Below are 21636 nucleotides of genomic sequence, written 5' to 3' on the forward strand. Positions count from 1 at the left end.
AAATCGCTGACTCATGCTTTCGATTCGATCGTCGAGTCTCGAATGTATTATACTTAATCCTTAAAAAGCTGAAGGATACCACTTATCACGAGCTTCGAATAAAGAAACGAATTCAACTTTTTTTTATGAAAACCAGCAGCTAAGTGATTATTAATTACGCCGTTTTTAACATTCCGCGTATCCACAAGAAAATTCAACATAAATAGGATCTGACTCATAGTCATCTCCGAAAAGTTGGATAATTGTGAAAAAAAGGCTCACCATCACGTCTCCATGATGCAAATTCGTATTCTTTGCGTTAAAACGCCACACAGGAGTCATACTTGCGAGCATTAGAAAGTGCCTATCTTCTATTCGACCAAAAAAATCGGCAATCACCTCGCAATGTTAGCCACCTCCGATCCTGAATGAACGAATCTTAAAAGGGACCAAGGTTCAAGAAAGGTTAGTCGATCTCAATCCGAAAAGCATTAATAAGTCAAGTTCGTACTGTATGAGGAAAAATGTTCAGCAAAATCGACGATACAGCGGAGAAAGAGAGAGAGAGAGAGAGAGAGAGAGAGAGAGAGAGAGAGAGAGAGAGAGAGAGAGAGAGATTCACCAACGGTCTCATCAGCATAGGTGATGGGTCGAGATACGAGTGGGGCCAGGTCTGGTATAAAAGGGGCACCGTAACATCTGTGGAGCATCAGTCCTCAAATCCAAGGAACAGCAGCAACCATGAGGGCATTCATGGTGAGTCCAATCTTTCTCGTCTATTCGTTGGTCTCTTTCCTTCTACATCCTCTTCCTGCTACCGTCCCGCAACGTTTTAGACAGTGTCTATTTGTCGACTATCGCCTATTCCTTTTTTCCCCCTTCTTTCTTCGTTCTTTCATTTTCTGTTTTCATTATTCGTTTCCTCATTTCTTCTTTTCCTTCTTCCCTTTCTTTGAAATTCTTCATTGGCATCGCGCTCGCATGGAAGGCTGAGAATTGTCAATATCAGTTAAACCACTGCTACTTCCTTCCACGATTTACGACTTAATTTTGTTTCCGAAACGGAATCCGAAATATTACAATTGCGAATTGACTACAATTTTAGCTATCCCTACTTGTCTCGTTCATTCTTTCGGGGAGAAATGTACGATGAATCGCAAGCAATTGTCTCCGTATGATGGTAAAGGTCAAAGAAATGATAGATAAATAAATAAATAGATAGACAGATAGATAGATAAATAGGGGGAAGAAATGAGAGAGAATTGAAATTTGTGGAGAATATAGAAAGAGAGATGGTACGAAAGAGAAAGTAAAGAAGAGTGAGAATGATGTCGACGCAGGCAAATGCAGTTGTGTTTGATGTCCATGCATTCGATAATCATATCAAGATGCACGATTATGAAAGTACAAGAAGAACTTTCTAATTCGATGTGATTCGACATTTCTTTTACTGCGTTTCCATTAGTTTACGTTTCATCGATTATTTTCCTATATTAATTTTCATTCTTCCACCTTTACTCTTCTGTTCCATATTTTTACTCTCTTTTTCTACTCCTCTATTCTATCCTCGCATCCAATTATTATCTTCTTATCTCTTCTCAACATTCTTTCTGATTCCTTTGGATTCTATTCATAAAAATTTGAATTAACATGACTATTCGCAAATTGTTCATCAAATTCATCAATACTGATCTGTTAAATACGTTTCTGTTCCCAGATCGTGATGCTCGCCGCTTCGGTGATGGCACGGCCAGAAGCAGGCTACTCTTACTCTCAGCCTAGCTCCAGTTACGGAGCACCAGGAGGTGGATCCACTGGGATAGGCGGTGGACTCGGTGGCGGACTTGGCGGAGGGCTTGGCGGTGGACACGGTGGTGGACTTGGCGGTGGACTCGGTGGTGGATTCGGCGGTGGATTCGGCGGTGGATTCGGTGGAGGCTTTGGTGGTGGTATCGGAGGCGGCGGTGGCGGTGGATTTGGTGGTGGATTCGGTGGAGGTGCTGGAGGAGGCGGTGGTTTCGGAGGTGGTTCTCTCATCCAGAAGCACATCTACGTACACGTACCACCACCAGAAGCACCGGAAGACAGACCGAGCAGACCCATCGCACCACTACCCCCACCTCAGAAGCACTACAAGATCATTTTCATCAAGGCACCAACTCCGCCAACTCCTACCGCTCCTGCCATTCCTGCTCTTCCTCAGCAAGATGAACAGAAGACATTGATCTATGTGTTGGTTAAGAAACCGGAAGAAGCACCAGAAATCACTTTGCCTACCATTGCTCCGACTCAACCAAGCAAACCGGAAGTTTACTTCATCAAATACAAGACACAGGTAAGCAATCTTTCAATTTTCAGTAAAGTTAGTAAATTAGTATTCTTCCTATAAAACCTGTTTATTTTAAAAGTTTTGTTCTATTGATTGTTTGATCACATGTCTCTGTTTCATTTTAATAATCGCATCAAAATTCTGGATTTTTATTATTAAAACAATTGCGACACAAAGAACTCAAAGAACAACAAGTTCATAGAAAATATAAATACCTGTCTTGCAGTACAATATTTTGATTCTTATTTAAATTAAAGAAACAGTATCGACACTTAGAATACTTTTTCTTCAAATTTTCTACCAGCCTCGACATCTTTCAAAAGAACGGATCATCAACAATTGTGTCGTAATTTCCATTTTCACTTAATGTGCATAGAATCTGAAAAAAAAATCAATCAAAACTGATAGCAATATTGTACGAATTACAGAAGGAAGTTACTGGTGGTGGCGGCGGCGGTGGTGGAATTGGCGGAGGAATCGGCGGAGGAATCGGCGGAGGAATCGGCGGAGGAATCGGCGGAGGAATCGGTGGCGGTATCGGAGGAGGCGGAGGACTTGACGGTCATGGTGGAAGCGGACCAAGTGGACCCAGCACGTCTTACGGAGCTCCCGGTGCTTCAGGGCCTTACTAGTCACTCAAAATGCCCGTTGAATCCCCACAACTTCTCCTCCACCCGTACTCGAATTTACCTTTACGCTCCGCGAGACGCACGCATTCACGGCTTTGGCCACGGCTTCAGCCACGGCTCAACTGCGATCCTATTGGACGCGATACACTGTGATCCCACGTGGACGACCGCGGTGACGAGCAGGAACAGGACAATCGAGTGGACAATCGATAGTAACACGAGGCTCCTGCTCGCGATTCGGAGTTACACGATTAATAAGAATAATGTGACCACGATCATGACGATGACCGTGATGACTAGGATGATGACGACAATCATAACGACGATGATGATAATGACGACGATCACGATGATGATGGTGATGATGATGATGATGATGATGATGACGAATATGATGATGATGGTGGTTCTAACAAAAGTTAGAAACACGGTAACCAAGACGACGACGACGACGACGATGATTAGGATTAAATGTTTTTTTATACGTTACTTTTTGCAAGAAAACGGTGGCGAAATAAAGCTTTTTTTATGTATTTTTACATAAAAATCACGATATTTTCATTAATCTTATTCCTTGACCCTTCGTTGTGCTAGAGTTGAGTCTTCTAACTTTTCAAAAATTTAAATTACTTAAAATCTAAATTTTGGATAGGAGAAAATAGAGAATTTGAAAATTATGCGTGCTTCAAACAATCATCGAAAATTAAACTTCACTAGTTTACTAGTGTGAACGATTTTATAAGATCACTTATGAAAAACAATTATAGTCCAAAATTAATTTTACATTAATTATCTGCATACAACTTACAAACGATCTTCTGTTTAATACTTATTTTAGTTTATGAACAACGTAAAGATATACACGTCCGATTAATCTTCGTGGAATCTCCATCTCACATGGAGCATCGTGAACTTTCAATTTCTATTTGTGCTCCTTTTCGCTTGTTTAAGAGGGCCAGAGAAAGTCGCCTGTGAAATCATCCTTCAAGAATAGTCTTCCTTAAAAAAATCATCGTCCTTTGTCAAAACAGGCTTTCTATCAAAAGTAAGACAGACTTTCGAAGAATACAACAAAACTGAAATCAAAATGCAGTACATTTTTATTTAATTTTGAATGTTGATAGTTTGTTTAATTCTGTTGTTCTGAAGTTAAAACCTTCAGATATAGGAGCTGCTTAACGTCGTAAAAAACATCACGGTACAATAATGACAATAATATCCGTAATTATGATGATGCAACTATAAAATGATAGTTATGACAATTGAGGTAAAAATTAATGACGACAATCGCGCACGCGATCTGTGATTATCTAATGATAATGGCGATAGTAACTTTTAACTAACGATCTCGTAACTTTCAGATAACACGAAATGTAATTGAAATTGCATTCTTAGTGTAATCTCCGCCTTTGTACATTGTGTAAAACACGATAATTGTAATAAGTATAACAAAGGATAGATAGAAGCTTAGAAATTTTTAGAAGAGATTTTTTTAAAAATCTCACTGTGTACTATAGCTATATATGTATATCGGTTGTCACGTAATACGAAAATTTAGCTGCATGAAATCACGTTTCACATTAATTTCTTCATATTCACAGGAACACGTGTAAGGAAAGTCTAAATTGACACGGAGTCATTAAAATATGCGGCAAGAACTGACCGCATTCAACATTTAAGAGTCGATTGCTAAACTCTGTGATTTAGTTCGTATGAGATTCATATTTTGGATAAAGGTAAAATGAAACTTTTATTCTTCTGAAATTCGTATTCTTTAAAAAAAGGTTAAAAATAATTACAAGATTTTTCCCCCATGAAAATTCATCAAATTTCTTCAGCTCTTTTAAAATAATACTATACTGAACTCTTTATACTGCAAATTAACATTTTTTAAATAATGGATATTTTAATATGATGTAATAATTGAATAAAATGTATTTAAATCAGATTAGTTAGTCAAAGAATAGAACATCCAAGAAAACACCAATAATACTATATTAGTACAATATTCTGTAAATTAAATGCAAACAGAAAACACGTTAAAACATTTTTATTCGCACTAGTCTCTAGCTAAATATTAAAGGAAATCTTCAAATCAATATTTCGAAAGTACGCGATTGCGTTAATCATATGGTAAATAATTTCTATTCGAATCTAGAAGTAACGTGTTCGCGAAAATAAAGAGAAACCAATCCAGCGTACGGTTTAATTCTTTGTGTGATGCGTATAAACGGTGTATTGTGCAACGACTTTTCGTCTAAAGCCTAAAACATTATGTACAAGGATGAATTCTGGCCCATGCCACCGTATGTGAGAAACCAAGTGTTCTATGGTCCACGAACCTGATTTATTCGCATAAACGCATCACGTCACGTATGTATTTCATCATGTGAGCGCACAAAAAACGTCTATATCAACCGTATTCAATTGTGGATAAACTGATCATCTTAAAGACAGTTAAATGTTTAAATATAAAAGTGAATATCATTATGGTATTATATATACAATAATTGATTGCTCTAAAAATCAACAGATACGTGTATGTTGTACATATATATATATATATACACACACAGAAATTCGGTAAAGGACAAACGCCTTTCTTCAATTTCTTTCGTTTTGTTAATGAAAAAAAGACCACTACAAACGCTTAAGTAATTTATTCACTGAACAAATATTATCTCTCCAAATAGTCAGTAGAATGTGTACTTTAGCCAGACGTATACTAAACTGCGTGCAATACATAACTCATGTTATTACAACTATGGACATATGTGTATATGTTTTAATATTGATTTGCGTCTAAGGAAATAATAGATAACAATTACTCAGTTAATCATAATTTTAAAAAATTCGTGAAAAGTATGATTATTTGTCAAACATGTCGATCTATATATATATACATATATATGTATATCAACCGATGAACGTTTCAGCAATCAGCAGCAATTCATTTCTACAAGGTTTGTCAGGAAGGTTTGACCTCAGGGACGTTCTTCAGTGACAAAAAGAGAAGAGAGGAAAGCATATACCTGACAGTCTTCATCTTGATTAGTGGCTGTTTAAGAATAGTGAAAGTTTCTCTAGCTTGCGTCACGACGCCTTTCCCGAAGAAGACGCGGAAATCGACGCCTTCCTCTTTAAACGGACGATCGATCTTTTCCACGCCAGCTTTTTCTAAGTCGGCCGCCATATTTAATAGCTTTGTTTCATTAGCTTTTTCCTTCCTCCCTGAATTATCCAGCCAGGGGTGTGTAATTAATGCTTTTAATGGTCGTTGAGAAAGAGAAAGTGCAACTTGTGTGAAGTGATAAGTCTTGTAACACCAAAGGATATTATTATAAACCGCTGGATTGATGAATCTTTTACTACCTGACTTACCCAGGTTCCAATATTTGTAATGTCATTGGTTTCGAAAATCTTGTTTTTTGTTGAGACATTTACCTTATTCACAGGCCAATGTTCAGCTGGCAATTTCACTTCAGTAGTTTTTTCAGTATTACTCATCGCAGTACACGCTTTCTATTTCAAAATTCTGCCTAGCCTGAATACAAGGTATCCTTAAAATAAATAATTTCCATAAAAGAAGTAGTCCTAACGAAATTTCTCATCCTATATCGAAACTTTTATTACGATATATGTTAATTCTTAAACTATTACTCATTTCTTTCAAATAAATGAACTCAATTAATAATTATACTCACGTAACTAATAGAACTAACACCACTCTTCTACTTTCCATTTTTCCTCCTTTTTTATCAAATCTTCTGAAAAGCCGTCTTGATCATACGTACACTCTTTGTATCCATAAACATAATCTACAAGTTAAGAAAATCAGTGAAAGGCAATCATGACACAGAGATATTATCTAAATCTTTTTGCTTTTACTTGATTTAGCACATTAACCGTGTGCGTGAATTAAGTAAAAATTATGTTTGAATATGAACTGATAAATGTTTTAACATATTAAGAAGTAATTAATTCAATGATTATTATAAAAAGATTATTATTATATAGAGCAATAATTTGTATTAATAACAATTCTCATACATGTATATAATATAGCAAAGAAAGGAAAAGATCGAAGGTAAATCGGAGATTTCCTTAACTATAGGGGTAACTGAACTGTTGCTATAAAGCGAGTGAAGAGAGAGAAGGAAAAAGATAAAGAGGCTAGATCGAAATTCGTTCCAATTTTTTCAAAGGAGGTCGAGGAATGACCTTTCAAGTTGCTTGTGTTTGTGCCTCACAATATAGTAACGATACTCTTGATCCCGTGATGTTCCAGGAAGCTGAAAAGGGGATTCACGTGGTGATCATGTGAAAGTTGCCTCTTGGCAGACGTTGCTCTTCTCTACCCCCTCCCCTATTTCTTTCTCGATAGTTTTCCAGGGTTTCGCAGGTAAGATTTCTTACGAGAGCATCTTCTCCGCTGCGTAAGAACGTGAGAGAGAGCCCGCTTTCGTTTCCTTCTTCTTCCTTTCACGATGCTAACGCATTCTGCTTTCCCTTCGATTCATACCGCTAAGTTATCCTTATTCTCCTTCCTATTCTTATTTATTCTATGTCTTTCTTTTTTGCTGCTACAGAGAGTGGAGAACATTTTATCGCCACTGATATCGATCATTTGATCATTAAAACATTGTTGATTCAAACACTGAATTGTTTAAATTATACAAGGTTTACAATATTAATATTATATAAAAGTAAACAATGTCAGTATATTCTATGAATTTGTTAATATATTACAAACCCTTTTATTTTTCATTGACTATGTTTTTATTAATAAAAAAGAGGCTTCGAAAACAAAATAAAACAATGAGAAAATATTCAAGATTAAAATCCTTTACTTTGATTAAGTTTATATTATGAAAATATTTTACCTTACTTGATGTAAGCGAAAGGATTGATTGGTTGTAAAATTCTTTTTTCTTCTTTGAACGTGTAATATCATCTGAATAATCATAATCTCGTCATGTTCATTTAAATCTCATAAATCTTAGACGTTAGTTACTTCCTCTTCTTAAGTTTTTCTTTAACGAGCTGAAATATACTGAATTATATGTACATTAAGCTCGATATTTCATTTCTAATCTTCTCGAAAATTTCGCAAAGTCAACGTGTTGAAATTGGAACTGAGGGAAAATGCTAGCTACATAGGCAGTTGGGATTGCTTCTAGCAGATATGTATGTACTGCACATTCCACCTTGTAGACCTCGTCTAGCATTCATTTTCATTTTGAAAATGAAGCGTAGCGAATGATCATAAGTCACGTACAGCGTCATCGCCATTGGTTGATCATTTTAAACGCAGGGATCATATTAGTAATATTTGATACTTTTATTTCATTGTTTAATATTATTATTTTAATATTTAATTCTTAGGAAATTCTGCTCTCTCGTTGGGAAAGTTGATTAGTTTAACAAAAAAGTTATACACGATTATACATATATACGAAAACAACTACATATATAGAATAAGATACTTACGTGCGTAGAACAAATCACTAATTGCTTCATCATTAATTTAATTATTAAATAGCAATCTAAATGTAATTAACAATGAATGAACTTCAATCATCAGATACCACACTTTCCAGTGTTTTATTATATCCCACAAATAATTATAAAGAGGTTATAGAAATCGAGAAAAATCACTCTCGTATACTTTCTTCGATATTTAATCGTTAGATGAATCGAAATTCACTCTCGAAAGACTACAAACGAAGATAACGATGAAGCAAATATGAAATGGAAACATGAAAACTATGTCAAATTAAATCAAAGGAGTGTTGTAGATAATACATTGAAAACTGGGATTTTACAATTAATATTTAAAAGAATGGATAATAATTATTGAACCCACTTGTTGAATTTTTTATCAAAGTTACCGAGTTTAATTAGTAGTTACTTTTATCCTACAATTAGTTACAAATTTCTCCACTAACAATTTAATGAATATCGACTTTGAATTTAAATAATTCGAAATACCAATGTAATGTAAAGTAATGTAAACTTGAACTTTTTTGCATAATAATTCAGTATTACACAATTTATAACTTACATGTTGTAAACTTCTCTCAGGTTTCTCTTTCAATTTTGCATCAAATATAATGATCAGATGACTTGTAATTTATAAATTTGCAAAATTTCATTAATATCAACGGCAAACCGCTAATTTGTAATTTGTAAAATTTTTGAGCCCATTCTGATAGTTTTAGTATTAAATATTCTTCTGTAAGAAAAAAAGCAGAGATCTTATACATACTGTATACAAAGTAAATTACAAAGTTCTTTTTTTGTAATTCTTAATTGTAATTAACACTTCTATGCAAATTTGTGTAACCGCTTCCGTCATTGTCACTTTGAGAGAGTGAGAAAAAGAAACTCGAATTAAAGTAACATGGTAAATCTGAACGCGGCTTTACGAACGAAAATCAATCAATATTCTCAGTCGATATGTATAGTATAGGTTACATGACATCGTACATGTCGAATAAGAAAAAGGAAAGTAGAGAAATGCAACTGGTATTTTACTATTATGCAGCTTATCGGCTCGTCCGGGAACGTTTATTGGCCTTTTGACCTTAGCTTTCACTCGATTAGATCTTCTTCCTTGTTTCACTATCCGCATATACGCGTTGTACCCAACTGTCTCATGATTCTCTAGCATTATCAATTCACAAGTTTCGTCGTCGCCAACAAGTTGTTATCGCACCGTGCAACATTTGAGAAAAGTAAATTGAAACACGATTGCTGACCTGTGACTCAAGAAAATGATTTATAAACGATTCCATTAAGATTAAAATTGTACTCATTACACATTTGTATGCATATAAGTAGTAGTTAAGTTTATTTTATATAAAATTATCTAATTCTGCTTAGTTATGTCGCACAATATGTGACAATATTATATTTGGTACATAATAAAATAAAGATATACATATATCGATGTATTAAACAACTTTTTCTTTCGCATTACTATAATATCGTTGTAACGAAGAAACTACTTAATTGATTTTTGAAGTACAAGCAGTTTCTATTATATAGATTAGTTTATATAATAAAATTTTTTCAAAATATTTTTATAAAAGTGTTTGAAATAAAGTATTGTACTCTTCATCCTCAATTCAATTTCATAATTTATCATTTTTTATATTTTGTTATTTTAAAATAATACCGTTAAAATATATCTACAAAATAGTTTGGTAAAAAAAAATATTCGTAATAAATCTTTTGTTATTTATTAAATATTAATTTGCATGTACTTAGAAAAATTTTTAAGTACTTGACGAAGTTGTTATAACATAACATAATTTGTTAAAATATACTTTTATACAATTATTAATTGTGCGATCGTGCAATTATTGCACTTGTCGGAATATAAACTGTCTTTTTTGAACGAAATTGAATATTTGATCACTGCAAAAGTTTTATTCATTAATATGTAATAATGAAGGATTTCTATTTTTTGAAAAATTTCTTATTCACTATAATAATGTCTATTTTTTTATTAAAACAAAAAACAATGAACAAACTTTATGTAGTGACCAAATGACACAAAGTACTATTAATTAAAAAGATTAAGTTTTTGTATAAATATTTTCAATATATCATAAAACTATTGAAAATTGCTTAAACACTGTTCAAAACAAGTTTGTTTCAAAGAATAAAATATAATTTGAATAGTTTAAAAAGTAATATAATCTAATGTGTTACTGTAAAAAATTGTGCTAGAAAAAAGTTAAAGAAAAACATGATTTAAAATTCACAATACGCATTAATTATTTATATCAGAAATTTTTAAGAAAATATAAATATATCTCTTGCTTAAGAATACACATTCTTGAATAATATATATAAAATTGCGACGTGTCACAGAAACGACAATTAATTGCAATAATTTATATATACATTAAGTCACTTCATTTTCTAGAAATTATTAAGATATAAAATCTTAAGAATGATTTATTTTAATTCGCACGTTAATTTTATTTAATACTGCAATTGCTCAAAATAGAATGTCCAAATAAATAACAAAGCATCATATAACAACTAGTATAAATACATTAATAAGAATGTAAACTCGAGTAACTGAGCATATTACAATAAAAATAAAAAAACGTGAGAATAGATTGACATTTTTTTATCTAGATTAAATATTTAGGTAAATTGTAAATTCAAAAAATTTTCTGAATTTTGTGTAAAAATATTTGTAATTCTTTTTCCTATATTTCAGATGTGTTAAAGACCGTTTTGGATTATGTTGAAGGCAGCGCCGAGAGCCCAACTTAATTCATGTCCATTAATCTTTTTATAAAGCTGAAAAAACAAATATTGGATTAAAAATTTGTTTAAATGATTAAAAAGCTAAAAAATACAAGGCCTAATGAAATAAAATAATCTAATATATATACTTAAATAATATATACATTTGATATAACATATTTAATATATGTATATACTTAAATTTTTTTAAATAAAATAAAGTAAAAATATACTCTTACATAAAGTTTTGTAGTAGGTTCTAAACCAAACCCATCGCGAAGAAGAATATAAATAAATGTTAAATCGAGGCAAATGAAAGGTTGATCAGTATTTGGGTAATCGCAGGCATCCATTGCTTGTTTTAGAAATGCGCTTGCTTGAATAACTCCACCGAAAAAGGGATCAACTAAACCAACCTGAAATATTAATTGATTAAAACTATTTGTAATTTTTATAAAGTTTTTAATATTTATATATATATCTATATTTGATTGAAAATTTACTTCTGTAGCACGATCGAAATAATAAGAAAATGCATAGATCTCGTGATCTTTTAAACCTTCTGGTTTATTTTTGATTCTGCCAACATACTTTTCAATAATTTTTAAACATTCTGAAAAATTGACAATTGGCCTGTCCACTTCTCCACCAGCAAAATTTTGTGTTTTGACTAGTTTATGAGTTCCATTCACGGGTCCTTTAACGAGATAATTAAATCCGCCATAATTCCATTCCGTCGAAACTATAGGATTTACACATTCAGATCGTACTTCAATTGCATCTTTCGGGTTTACATTATCCAGGTTCATTCCATGTGTCAGAATCTCTTTCCTTGCTGTCATAAGACCCATACCCAAGTAGCTATGTGTATAAACACTCATATTGTGGTTGAAGATATTAACAGAATATACATGACCATCCAGTTTTTTCTCCTGAATAAATTTTAAATAAACTTTAAATGTCTATCTTTAATTATCTATATATAATATATATCTATATATATCTATATATATCTATATATAATATAAAAATTTTTATTTTAAAACTACTTCTTATGAAAAATTCACGTTATTGATAATGAATATTTGATATTTTTGATCAAATACCATATCAAGATTATTTCAATTATCTTATATTTATTACTCCATATTTTTTTATGTTAAAATTATATTCTTTATATCATTTATTTAATTATACCTGTGTGGAATCAGGTGAAAAAGTCACTTGTGTAGAACCTCCACCAAGATCTAATGCGGCAACTGTATTACCAGGATTGTGCGTAGCGAAACGTTCCAATAGGAAATTTACAGTGAACCATGAAAATATACCTTCATCTGTCCCATCCATTATAGAAATCGAATTTTTGGAAATCTAAAATACACATAGAATAAATAATAAACATCTATCTTAAGCTAAAAGCTTCTAAGCTTTATACAAATGAAGCAGCTAATTTCTTTAATGTGAATTTCATGCTGTATACTGATCTATTACATACACCACTTAGTTTCATCCTCAAGAAGAAATATGCGTGCAATCCTACTAAAGACAATAGAAAAATATTTTATCACTGAGAAAAATGCACTTAAAACAAGGAAAATGTAGGAATTTTAAAAATATAACTCTGACTTCTTGTTAAATATGAAAAACCATTTTAAATTAGCATATTCAATAATTTCTTTATTGAATAAATAAAAGATTTTATTTAAAATAAGTCTGAATAAAAAATCACTTGATTTAAATTTTGTAAAATCAATGACAATAGAATGCCAAAGCTTTTTCAATCAAAATAATTTGTATTAATTTACATATAATCAAAAATATGATAAAAAAACACATATAGCAATCCAAAATCATATATCATATTTTACATGTCTCTATTTTTATTAAATTATTATATGCTAATTTAAAGATCATAAAATCAGAGAAAAAACAGTATCAATAGAGTTAAAACAACACATGCTGAAATCCCCAAAGGTTTTAAAACAAAGCAAATAATTTAAATATAAAACAAAATATATATATAATAACTGTAAATCCAATTTCCAGAATAAAAATTTTATGATGCACTATTAACTTTATAAATATTGAATACATACTTGAAAACCACTATCTTCAAACATCTTCCGGCATTCTTGGAGTATTTCTTGAGCCTTATGTCCAGGAAGAAGTCTCAAACCAGCTGTAGCTTTCATGCTGAGAGGTGTATGTTGCCATTCTACCTGTGGTATGACTCCTTTGACTTTATCTAACAACACAGTCAAAGATTTTGCTGCATCCTTAGGTCTTTCAGCATAAGCACTAACACCCGGTTTTATGTCTGTATAAAGCTCATCATCCAAAACCAAATTGCCACCAAGGATTGATTCATGGAAACTAAATGCTAAAGCACGACTGCCAGTAGAGCCTGCATCAATTACTACAACATAAAATGGCTTTTGTAGATTAAAGGAAAAAGCCAATGTATCAATTGCCTTGCTACCGAGGTGTACTGGTTTCAAATCATATCTGAAAAAAACAAAAGATGAAGTAGTTCAAATTATTGTTATTTAATGATAGTATTTTAATTTTCCTAAATTTTATTGTAAACAAGTCTAATACAATTGTTATATTCACTGAAAAATAGTACATACGCTATTGCTATATATCCTAAGAAGAGAATTCCCAATAAGACAACAACAACAAAGTATCTTTTGCCTGGATGACCCTTTTTAATTCTAGGTTTGGTATCAACTTCAAAAATATCGTCATTTTCTGTTTTTAACTGAAAAAAATAACATTAATTTATTATATATACATTATGTACACTAAATAAAGTTTGTTTCTATTTTTCTAAATCAAATATTTCTATCATAGCACAAAAAAATAAGATATTTTAAAATAAGATATTGTACAAACAACTTCATCAAATAAACTTAATAAACTTCAAAACTGCTTATATTCTTTAGCAATATGAAACTTGATAATAATCTTTTCAAATTAACAAATTAAAAATAATTACAAAGATATCACTGAATTGATATTCAATTTGTGAAATAAGTTCAAATATTATTTTCTCCTCATTTCATGTCTTATTGTATCTTTTTTTTTACAAATGAGAAAAGCGACAAATTATACTTATAAAAATATTATAATATTTAAACTTATAAAAATATTTTTATTTTAGCTACAATACGTTACATTATTAGAAATAATCACTTGAAACTGTTAATGTTAAAGACAGTTTTATAATAATCGTAGAATTGAACGATAACCTCAAATTCAATATGTGTGACCATTTAATTTTTACAATATACAATTAAAACGACAGGTTAATTTTAAACTTACTGGAATATATTGCATCTAAAATGCAATACAAGAAGTTGATACAGACAACGAAGCTAGTTTCGATTTCTTTACACGGTGAAAAAATTAAAGAAAATAAAAGCATCACATATTCGGCATTAGACAAGGAACATCGAAAATTTCACGTGCGTAAAGACATTGTATCAGACAGTTAACATTTATAATCATAAAAATCCATATATTTATTTAGCACGTTCGCAATCTGAGTTCAAATAAAAAATATTGCTAATCTTGTCTCTAATATAAAATTTTATAAGAAATTAATCTAAATTATAGATACGTAATTCCTTGTATTATAACTTTTCCAAAATATATATATGCGAATTATAATACTTTAGCCTGAAACAATTTTAAGTTTTTAAGAATATAGTCATAATCATAAGTTTTTAAGAAGGAAAAAGATATTAAATATTTATACACTATTTGAATTTTTTAAATCTTTTAAAATTGAAACGATGATAAATGAAATTCAAGTTTGAAATTTTTGAAAATTTTGACAAGCATTAAATGATCAAAATACATATATATATGTATTTTTTTTTTTTTTTGTTTCACAATGAATATGATTCGAAAAGAATATGCTCATGAAAATACAATGAAAAAGCATTAAATATGATGACATAATGCCAACGTAATAAAATTCTCTTCAGAGTTTTATTTGAATTTTTAAATTAAATGCAGATCAAATGAAATTACAATAAAATTAGCCAAATTAAATGATTCGCGAAATAAGCAAATAAGCCTAAATTAAAAGTGTAAAAAGTTATAAAATGTTTTACATTTATGGAATTTGAACTTCGAAACTTACGTAACTTACTATTGATTAGTAGCTGAAACTATTATTTTCTTAATCATCATAATATTTGTAATTATTTTAATCGACAGTTTTTTATGTTAAATAAAAGATATATGTATTAATCTATCTTCATGAAATTATCTACAACATTTAAATTATTGTAAACGTGTTGACATTAATAATTTATACCTTTGTATATGCATACTGTATAAAAATGTATTTGCTTTGAAGTTAGATCGTGTTATTTATTATTACTTAGAATTATTTTTTAAATCGATTGAATACGAATTTGACTAAAAAAGAAGAAAATATTGAAAACAAACCTTTCTACGCCTAACGTCCATATTATCGAAATATCGTCGATATAAAAATTAGAACGTGATAGGAATAAAAAAGAAAGATTCGGCAAAGCAACTTATTCTTGAAGCGTGACGCTTCGTAACTATTTGATTGTCAACAGTATGACTCTCAACTATGAAGTGGCATTGCGATGATAGTCAGAAGTAGTGCCGCATTAATTTTACTTTATTAACTGACCGTCCAAATCTCCGTCAATGCCTCGCTTTGTCACTGGCGTTTCGTAAGTACCTACGTTATAGACGTATATAAGCGCAGAGTGATATAACCCTCTTTTATTCAAAATGACCTACCAAACACACTGGCAGAGTTGTTCACTTTCTTCCCAGGACATCTCGTAGTCAAATCTGTTCAACATTCGTATCAGAAGCGCACCCGTCAGCAAAGAGACTTCTCAAAACATTTTTCTCAAGAACTTAACCAGATGTACATAGACTTTGAACCGCGGTCAATTAACAAGGCACTATTGTAGCAGCAAAAATGGCATCGATAAAGATTCAAGGCTGCAAGCACGAATTATTTGAACGAAACAGAATATTACGAAGATGAACAAAAAATTCATTATTATCTGCAGCTATTTCTACGATTGATAAAAGTATCTATACATACAGTTAATTTGTACAATTAAATACTGGCACGATGAATGCTAATTGAATATGTACTAAACCGATCTATTTATACCCTTATTGCATTAAAACATTAATATAATTAACTCATGGTTTGTTTTAAATTTTTATTTTTTGCTAATGATAATACCAGCGACAATTAACGTTTGTGAGTTTGTTTGTCGAATAAATGGAGTATTTTAATACTGTAACAAATCAATAAAGTATTTGCTTAATCCCAGAATTAAAATATTCAGCTGTATTAAATGAAAAAAAGTCAACCTTTTATTGTAAAAATGTTGCCTCATATAACAGCTTTCCTTAAATTAATTAAAATCTTGTAAATTTTCTGTAAACAGAATTTTGCATAGGAAATGTATTTATTTATTTATGTTTGTAACAGAGTTATAATATATAGAATGCACAACAATTAATGAATTATACAATTAAGAGTCGTCAAGGCATTATTAATACATTAAATTGCTTAATTACACTTTTGAAGATATTAATAAATTTAGAAAATCATGTTCCTCGTTATATTTTTTAATTTAATTTCAATACTTTTGAAATACTAAATATAGATAATAAATATAATATGTTGTATGTATCTTTAAAGTGTCAAATTACCAAAGTTAAGATTATTTAAATAATTATAATACATCAATAATTAGTGTATAATTAATTAAAATTGATTAAAAATTGTGAATGTAGATATTTCAATATAAATATAAAAAAAAAACAAGTACTTTATAATTTTAATATCCATGATTAAAAAAAAGAACTAGTATATTTAGTATAACTAGTTTTCTTTTCTGTCTCAATCAGTTTAATTAAACTAAACAAATAAATTTATTAAAAATATTTTGAATAACAACGATTTGGATTTAGAATAAATAATTTTACAAACGTATAATGCATATTCATATAATTACATAGATTTAGCGGTAATGATTATTTTCAAAAATTGCATTTAAGCAATCTTTTTAATTAAATATTTTATAATTTACCTTAAAATAAAACAAATGTCGATTCCTATGAAAACGAATCATTTTAAGTTAGAGATTTTTGCTTAATTTACAATTAATAAGATTACGTAATATTCAAGATAATGACAAGGTATTGGTTTATCATACTTATTCTTATCATTTTCTGTAATTTTGTTTAGTTTACGTTTTTCATAGTCATCAAAAAATTTTATATTAAAAACGTAATTATTTCATTGTCTTTGTTAATATTTGTTAATTATAACAATTTTTTTTACACAAAAAACATTAATTTTTGACTAAAAGAATTGAACTGTTAATATTTTATGTAATTGTATTTTATTAATTCGATGTTTTTCTAGACATTAAAACAAGCATGTTTTTATCAAAAATCATATTTTTCGTTCTTTTTTTGTTTGGCAGGAATTAATTTATTGGATAAATTATCTTCCTAAATTTCTTAAAATACATACATACATATACTAAAAAATATTTTTTTTTTTTTAATATCTCAATATTCTGTAGTAAATATTCTGTAATACTCAATATTCTGTAGAAAAGTATTTTTTTCTGAAAATTTTCTTCTTTTTTCATTTTTTTATGTTGCATCGACAGCGAGGTCGAACTTATCTTAATAACGTATAAATATGTATCATTTTTTTAAACATATATCAAAATAAATTGTAAAAAAAAACTTATGTTCTAGAAATATTTGCAAAATTAGAAGAAAATTATATTTTCTCTTTCATAAAAAAAAGCTAAGAAAACTAATGAACTAAGGATCTAGTAAAAATAGCTGAACCAAAATGGCACATATAGAAGTTGCACAACGTAAACCAAGTCTTCTAAAGGAGGCTGTCATTCAAATTGGTGCAGGGGGTTCAGCAGGCTTCGTAGAAGCTTGTATAATGCACCCCATGGATCTTATTAAAACGCGTTTTCAACTGCAAGTAAAGATGGGATCGCAAGATGTTCTCTATTATACAGGCACTGTATCATTGTATTATTTATATATATTTTTATTTCAGTATTAGTTTTATTATTTTGTTGTAATATTTTTCAATATTTTCTTTTATTTAGTTGTCACAATTTTTTTCAAATTATATTATTATTTATCATAGGAATTAGAGATTGTATGAACAAAATGTATAACAATGAGGGAATTGCTGCATTTTGGAAAGGTATATTACCACCAGTTATCATGGAAACTCCTAAGAGAGCTGTGAAAGTATGTAATTCAAAGCAGTTCCCTTTTTTTGTTATTTTCACTATAAATTCTCAAAATAAATTTTAATGAAAAATAACTATTTTAATATGAATGTTATGTATATTTTCCTTATTTTTTCCAGTTTTTCTCCTTTGAACAGTATAAAAAGTTTTTTAATAACCATATGTCAAAGTCAATGGTATGTATTACATTCCTTCTATATTATATATATTTTCTTATTTATACTTTATACATATAATTTCTCATAATTGTATATTTGAACAATATTGATATTAATATGTAATTAAATATGTAAATTTTTATACAACATGTTTTTTTAGACATTTTTTTGTGCGGGATTCCTAACTGGTGTAACAGAGGCAATTTTAGTAAATCCATTTGAAGTAGTAAAAATACAAATGCAATCTAATCGTAAACGCATCAATGATTGTCCATCAACTATTGCTGTAACTCGACATATCCTTTACAATCAAGGTTTTGGACTAAATGGTCTTAATAAAGGTTTATCTGCTACAATAATGAGAAATGCTATTTTTAATGCCTTTTATTTCGGAATTTATAATACTATCATTCCTCGATTAAATAAACAAAAAGAATATGTTCCAGAACTGCTTTTGAAGGTATACTCCACTATCATAACTTATTTAGTATTTTATAAATTTAATAAAAGAAAACTAGTTTCATACGAAATTTATTATCAGTATAATAAAAATATTTTTTAGTTTGCCATAGGTTTTATATCTGGGACAGCAGCATCTTGTATGAATATACCTTTTGATGTTGCTAAAAGTCGTATTCAAGGTCCACAGGGTCCAATTCAGTATAAGGGTACTCTACAAACTATTTATTTAGTTTATCAAAATGAAGGGTAAGAAATTATTAATTTTATATTTTTATATCATATATTGTATGTAAATTATATTATTTTATGTTTTTATTACATTTATTTTAAATATCTGTATATCAATAATTCATGAATATTTTTATTTTAGATTTAGAGCTTTGTACAAAGGATTGTTACCAAAGATTTTACGGTTAGGACCAGGTGGCGCGATTATGCTCATAGTTTATGACAAAATGAAAGCTTACCTCAGTATGCAATTTGGCGACTAGTTAAAATTCTAGTCTACAAAGCAATCTGAACAATGCATTTTCTACATGCATTTTCTATCAAAGAATTGTTCAAGAAAGCAGTTCCTCAATTTGTTTATCTCAATATGAGATTTAGATTATATTTAGATTTAGTGTTTAAAGATTAGTAATTCTTCCTTTTTTCTCTTATAGATACATTTTTTGTACAAATAAAATAACCACCTATCAAACATAAAATAAAAATATGTTTAAACGAATTTGTAACTATATCTTTTGTAAAATTTGAAATATTTATGTAAAAAAAAAAAAGAAAATATATTACAAAAAGGATATATATTGCGAATTTTATTAATTTATTTAATATATTATAATAACGTTTACGCAGAAAAATTTTTTGTTTGATTTCCAATTAACAAAATAAATCTATTTTATTTGATAAATTGATCATTATTAAAATATAATAAATTAGAAGAAAAATTTTTATTCACTATTTTGTCATAAGAATGCTTAATTTAACAATAATTTAAGGTTCCAAAAATTGTATATAAAAAACTTCCAATATAAAATTTTGAAACAATAACTAATACCTAATCATAATCGTCCAATATGGAATCTAGCCACTTTTCTAAATCTAAAGATTTGGTTGATGTGTTAGATTTATTTGTCATCTTTGCATCTGTAACAAATATGTATTTTATTAGCATACTTTTAAAAGTTATATTTTCAAAATAAATATCTGTAAATATATACCAGAGCTACAAGAAAAAGATAAAGATTTTTTCACAACCATTAAAGGATCAATCACAGGTTCTTGACAAGACAATAAAATATCTAAATCATCAGCTGTGTTTTCTAATGAATTCTGACTTTTGTCTTCATCTTCTGTATTATTTATAACTATCTTTTCTGAATCATTTAATATTTTGGTATATTTTTCTTTACCTCGTTCTGCTGTATTATAAATATCTGTTAACTGATCATCCTGCAATAGTTAATAATATTTCAATAAAATTTATTTATTTTTTTAAATGGTCAAAATTAAATTAAATTAGTTCAATATATTATTAAACTTACAGTAAAATACTTTCTATCAATATTAACATTTTCATTAAATGGAATTGCTTCTATTGCTGCAGACAGTGTCTTTAAATCAAGTATAAAAAAATCAGAGTATTTGAAAACGTCAACATCCCAATTCTTTTCAGATTCAAAAACAAAATCATCATTTCCAGAAATTGGAGCATTTGATAAAAATTCAAAATCCTTTGTAGTATTTTCATCTACATCGATGATTTCTTCAAAATATTGCTCTTTAATATCCTTATTAACTTCCTTCTTTTCTTTTCCTGTTTTACCTCTATACATAAAATAAATATTACTTCTAAATTAAAATATGTGAAGAAAACATGTAAAGAGCTAACATTTATTCTAATACTGGAAAAATAGTAAATTTAGTTATATATATACATAGGTATTTGTTAAAATTATTTTATTTTTTAAACAATTTATTCACGAATAAAAAATTATTTGAGATTGTAATTTTTAAAGTTTTTATTAAAATATAAAATATTTTATTCTTGTTTCTTCCGTATATATTAATCTGTTATTTTTAACATTAATAAAAATGAAATTATTATTAATTTTATAACCTAACCTCTCTTGACATTCAATATGTATACAGATTATTATACAAATTACATGTGTTCTCTTTTATATTCAAAAACAGAAATTCTGGATTTTATTAGATTATTTAAGTTAGATCTTTTGAAATTATTACAGGACGATAAGAAGTAAAAATTTTTATAATAAATTATTTTCTATACAAGTTTAAAAGTTATAATCATTTGATAAATTTATTAGTTATTAAAATAATTTTACTAACCTCCCTTGTCTTTTTTTAGGCATATTTCTTTTTTTATGTAAATACATACATATTTTAAAATTTACACAGGATATTCCACGACGGAGAATCAAAAATCTGATGTATAAATGAGTAAATATATACCTACATACATATGTATATACACA

At 29.1% G+C, this 21636-nt stretch overlaps 5 protein-coding genes across 14 annotated transcripts; 2 read left to right on the forward strand and 3 right to left on the reverse strand.

Annotated features, from left to right (window-relative positions):
- Window positions 1-617: 617 nt before the first annotated feature.
- On the forward strand, window positions 618-3492 carry LOC122536504 (glycine-rich cell wall structural protein). Its single transcript, XM_043668921.1, has 3 exons — window positions 618-735; window positions 1697-2314; window positions 2737-3492. Exons 1-3 carry the CDS (start codon window positions 721-723, stop codon window positions 2938-2940), a joined length of 837 nt encoding a protein of 278 aa, XP_043524856.1. The 5' UTR covers window positions 618-720; the 3' UTR covers window positions 2941-3492.
- Window positions 2298-10129, reverse strand: LOC122536505. Of its 3 annotated transcripts, XM_043668922.1 has the most exons (7): window positions 8428-10129; window positions 7821-7990; window positions 7159-7520; window positions 6642-6755; window positions 6319-6497; window positions 5970-6253; window positions 2298-2687 (listed from the first exon to the last, which is right to left on the reverse strand). In XM_043668922.1, exons 5-7 carry the CDS (start codon window positions 6442-6444, stop codon window positions 2672-2674), a joined length of 426 nt encoding a protein of 141 aa, XP_043524857.1. In that variant the 5' UTR covers window positions 6445-6497; window positions 6642-6755; window positions 7159-7520; window positions 7821-7990; window positions 8428-10129; the 3' UTR covers window positions 2298-2671. The 3 variants fall into 3 exon arrangements, 1 of the variants encoding a protein (XP_043524857.1); XR_006308407.1 differs by lacking the exons at window positions 2298-2687; window positions 7159-7520 and adding an exon at window positions 3667-4013 and having other exon boundaries at window positions 5970-6497; XR_006308406.1 differs by lacking the exons at window positions 2298-2687; window positions 6642-6755; window positions 7159-7520; window positions 7821-7990; window positions 8428-10129 and adding an exon at window positions 3667-4013 and having other exon boundaries at window positions 5280-6253; window positions 6319-6444.
- A 328-nt stretch (window positions 10130-10457) lies between these two features.
- On the reverse strand, window positions 10458-15804 carry LOC122536495 (ectonucleoside triphosphate diphosphohydrolase 5). Of its 3 annotated transcripts, none has more exons than XM_043668900.1 (7): window positions 15667-15804; window positions 13836-13966; window positions 13302-13710; window positions 12403-12576; window positions 11709-12137; window positions 11445-11621; window positions 10458-11259 (listed from the first exon to the last, which is right to left on the reverse strand). In XM_043668900.1, the coding sequence occupies exons 1-7, from the start codon at window positions 15685-15687 to the stop codon at window positions 11182-11184; spliced, it is 1419 nt and encodes a 472-aa protein (XP_043524835.1). In that variant the 5' UTR covers window positions 15688-15804; the 3' UTR covers window positions 10458-11181. The 3 variants fall into 3 exon arrangements, with proteins under 3 accessions (XP_043524835.1, XP_043524836.1, XP_043524838.1); XM_043668901.1 differs by lacking the exon at window positions 15667-15804 and adding an exon at window positions 14530-14680; XM_043668903.1 differs by lacking the exons at window positions 13302-13710; window positions 13836-13966; window positions 15667-15804 and adding an exon at window positions 12701-12730.
- A 308-nt stretch (window positions 15805-16112) lies between these two features.
- On the forward strand, window positions 16113-19653 carry LOC122536496 (mitochondrial 2-oxodicarboxylate carrier-like). Of its 5 annotated transcripts, none has more exons than XM_043668905.1 (7): window positions 16113-16245; window positions 17995-18275; window positions 18410-18516; window positions 18638-18694; window positions 18837-19136; window positions 19239-19384; window positions 19509-19653. In XM_043668905.1, exons 2-7 carry the CDS (start codon window positions 18095-18097, stop codon window positions 19627-19629), a joined length of 912 nt encoding a protein of 303 aa, XP_043524840.1. In that variant the 5' UTR covers window positions 16113-16245; window positions 17995-18094; the 3' UTR covers window positions 19630-19653. The 5 variants fall into 5 exon arrangements, with proteins under 5 accessions (XP_043524840.1, XP_043524842.1, XP_043524839.1 ...); XM_043668907.1 differs by having other exon boundaries at window positions 16140-16245; window positions 18047-18275; XM_043668904.1 differs by having other exon boundaries at window positions 16209-16295.
- On the reverse strand, window positions 19425-21636 carry LOC122536497. Of its 2 annotated transcripts, XM_043668909.1 has the most exons (5): window positions 21491-21636; window positions 20683-20965; window positions 20359-20590; window positions 20196-20284; window positions 19425-19830 (listed from the first exon to the last, which is right to left on the reverse strand). In XM_043668909.1, the coding sequence occupies exons 1-4, from the start codon at window positions 21535-21537 to the stop codon at window positions 20196-20198; spliced, it is 651 nt and encodes a 216-aa protein (XP_043524844.1). In that variant the 5' UTR covers window positions 21538-21636; the 3' UTR covers window positions 19425-19830. The 2 variants fall into 2 exon arrangements, with proteins under 2 accessions (XP_043524844.1, XP_043524845.1); XM_043668910.1 differs by lacking the exon at window positions 19425-19830 and having other exon boundaries at window positions 20126-20284.

The sequence above is a fragment of the Frieseomelitta varia genome, unplaced genomic scaffold (assembly GCF_011392965.1).
Source record: "Frieseomelitta varia isolate USP_RPSP 00005682 unplaced genomic scaffold, Fvar_1.2 scaffold_842, whole genome shotgun sequence".
In the NCBI taxonomy this organism is placed as follows: domain Eukaryota; kingdom Metazoa; phylum Arthropoda; class Insecta; order Hymenoptera; family Apidae; genus Frieseomelitta; species Frieseomelitta varia.

What these genes read in the sequence shown, in the direction of transcription:
- LOC122536504 (XM_043668921.1), top strand. An exon ending in TCATCAAATACAAGACACAG is followed by an intron (nt 2,315 to 2,736) that starts GTAAGCAATCTT and finishes TACGAATTACAG; the next exon opens with AAGGAAGTTACTGGTGGTGG.
- LOC122536505 (XM_043668922.1), bottom strand. Translation starts at nt 6,444, where the DNA reads ATGAGTAATACTGAAAAAACTACTGAAGTGAAATTGCCAGCTGAACAT. An exon ending in TTACAAATATTGGAACCTGG is followed by an intron (nt 6,254 to 6,318) that starts GTAAGTCAGGTA and finishes TGGTGTTACAAG; the next exon opens with ACTTATCACTTCACACAAGT.
- LOC122536497 (XM_043668909.1), bottom strand. Translation starts at nt 21,537, where the DNA reads ATGTATTTACATAAAAAAAGAAATATGCCTAAAAAAAGACAAGGGAG. An exon ending in CCTAAAAAAAGACAAGGGAG is followed by an intron (nt 20,966 to 21,490) that starts GTTAGTAAAATT and finishes TTTTATGTATAG; the next exon opens with AGGTAAAACAGGAAAAGAAA. An exon ending in TTGATAGAAAGTATTTTACT is followed by an intron (nt 20,591 to 20,682) that starts GTAAGTTTAATA and finishes TAACTATTGCAG; the next exon opens with GATGATCAGTTAACAGATAT.
- LOC122536495 (XM_043668900.1), bottom strand. Translation starts at nt 15,687, where the DNA reads ATGGACGTTAGGCGTAGAAAG. An exon ending in TTGAAGATAGTGGTTTTCAA is followed by an intron (nt 12,577 to 13,301) that starts GTATGTATTCAA and finishes TGTGTATTTTAG; the next exon opens with ATTTCCAAAAATTCGATTTC. An exon ending in TTTCACCTGATTCCACACAG is followed by an intron (nt 12,138 to 12,402) that starts GTATAATTAAAT and finishes AAATTTATTCAG; the next exon opens with GAGAAAAAACTGGATGGTCA.
- LOC122536496 (XM_043668905.1), top strand. Translation starts at nt 18,095, where the DNA reads ATGGCACATATAGAAGTTGCACAACGTAAACCAAGTCTTCTAAAGGAG. An exon ending in AGATGTTCTCTATTATACAG is followed by an intron (nt 18,276 to 18,409) that starts GCACTGTATCAT and finishes TATTTATCATAG; the next exon opens with GAATTAGAGATTGTATGAAC. An exon ending in TTAGTTTATCAAAATGAAGG is followed by an intron (nt 19,385 to 19,508) that starts GTAAGAAATTAT and finishes TTTTTATTTTAG; the next exon opens with ATTTAGAGCTTTGTACAAAG.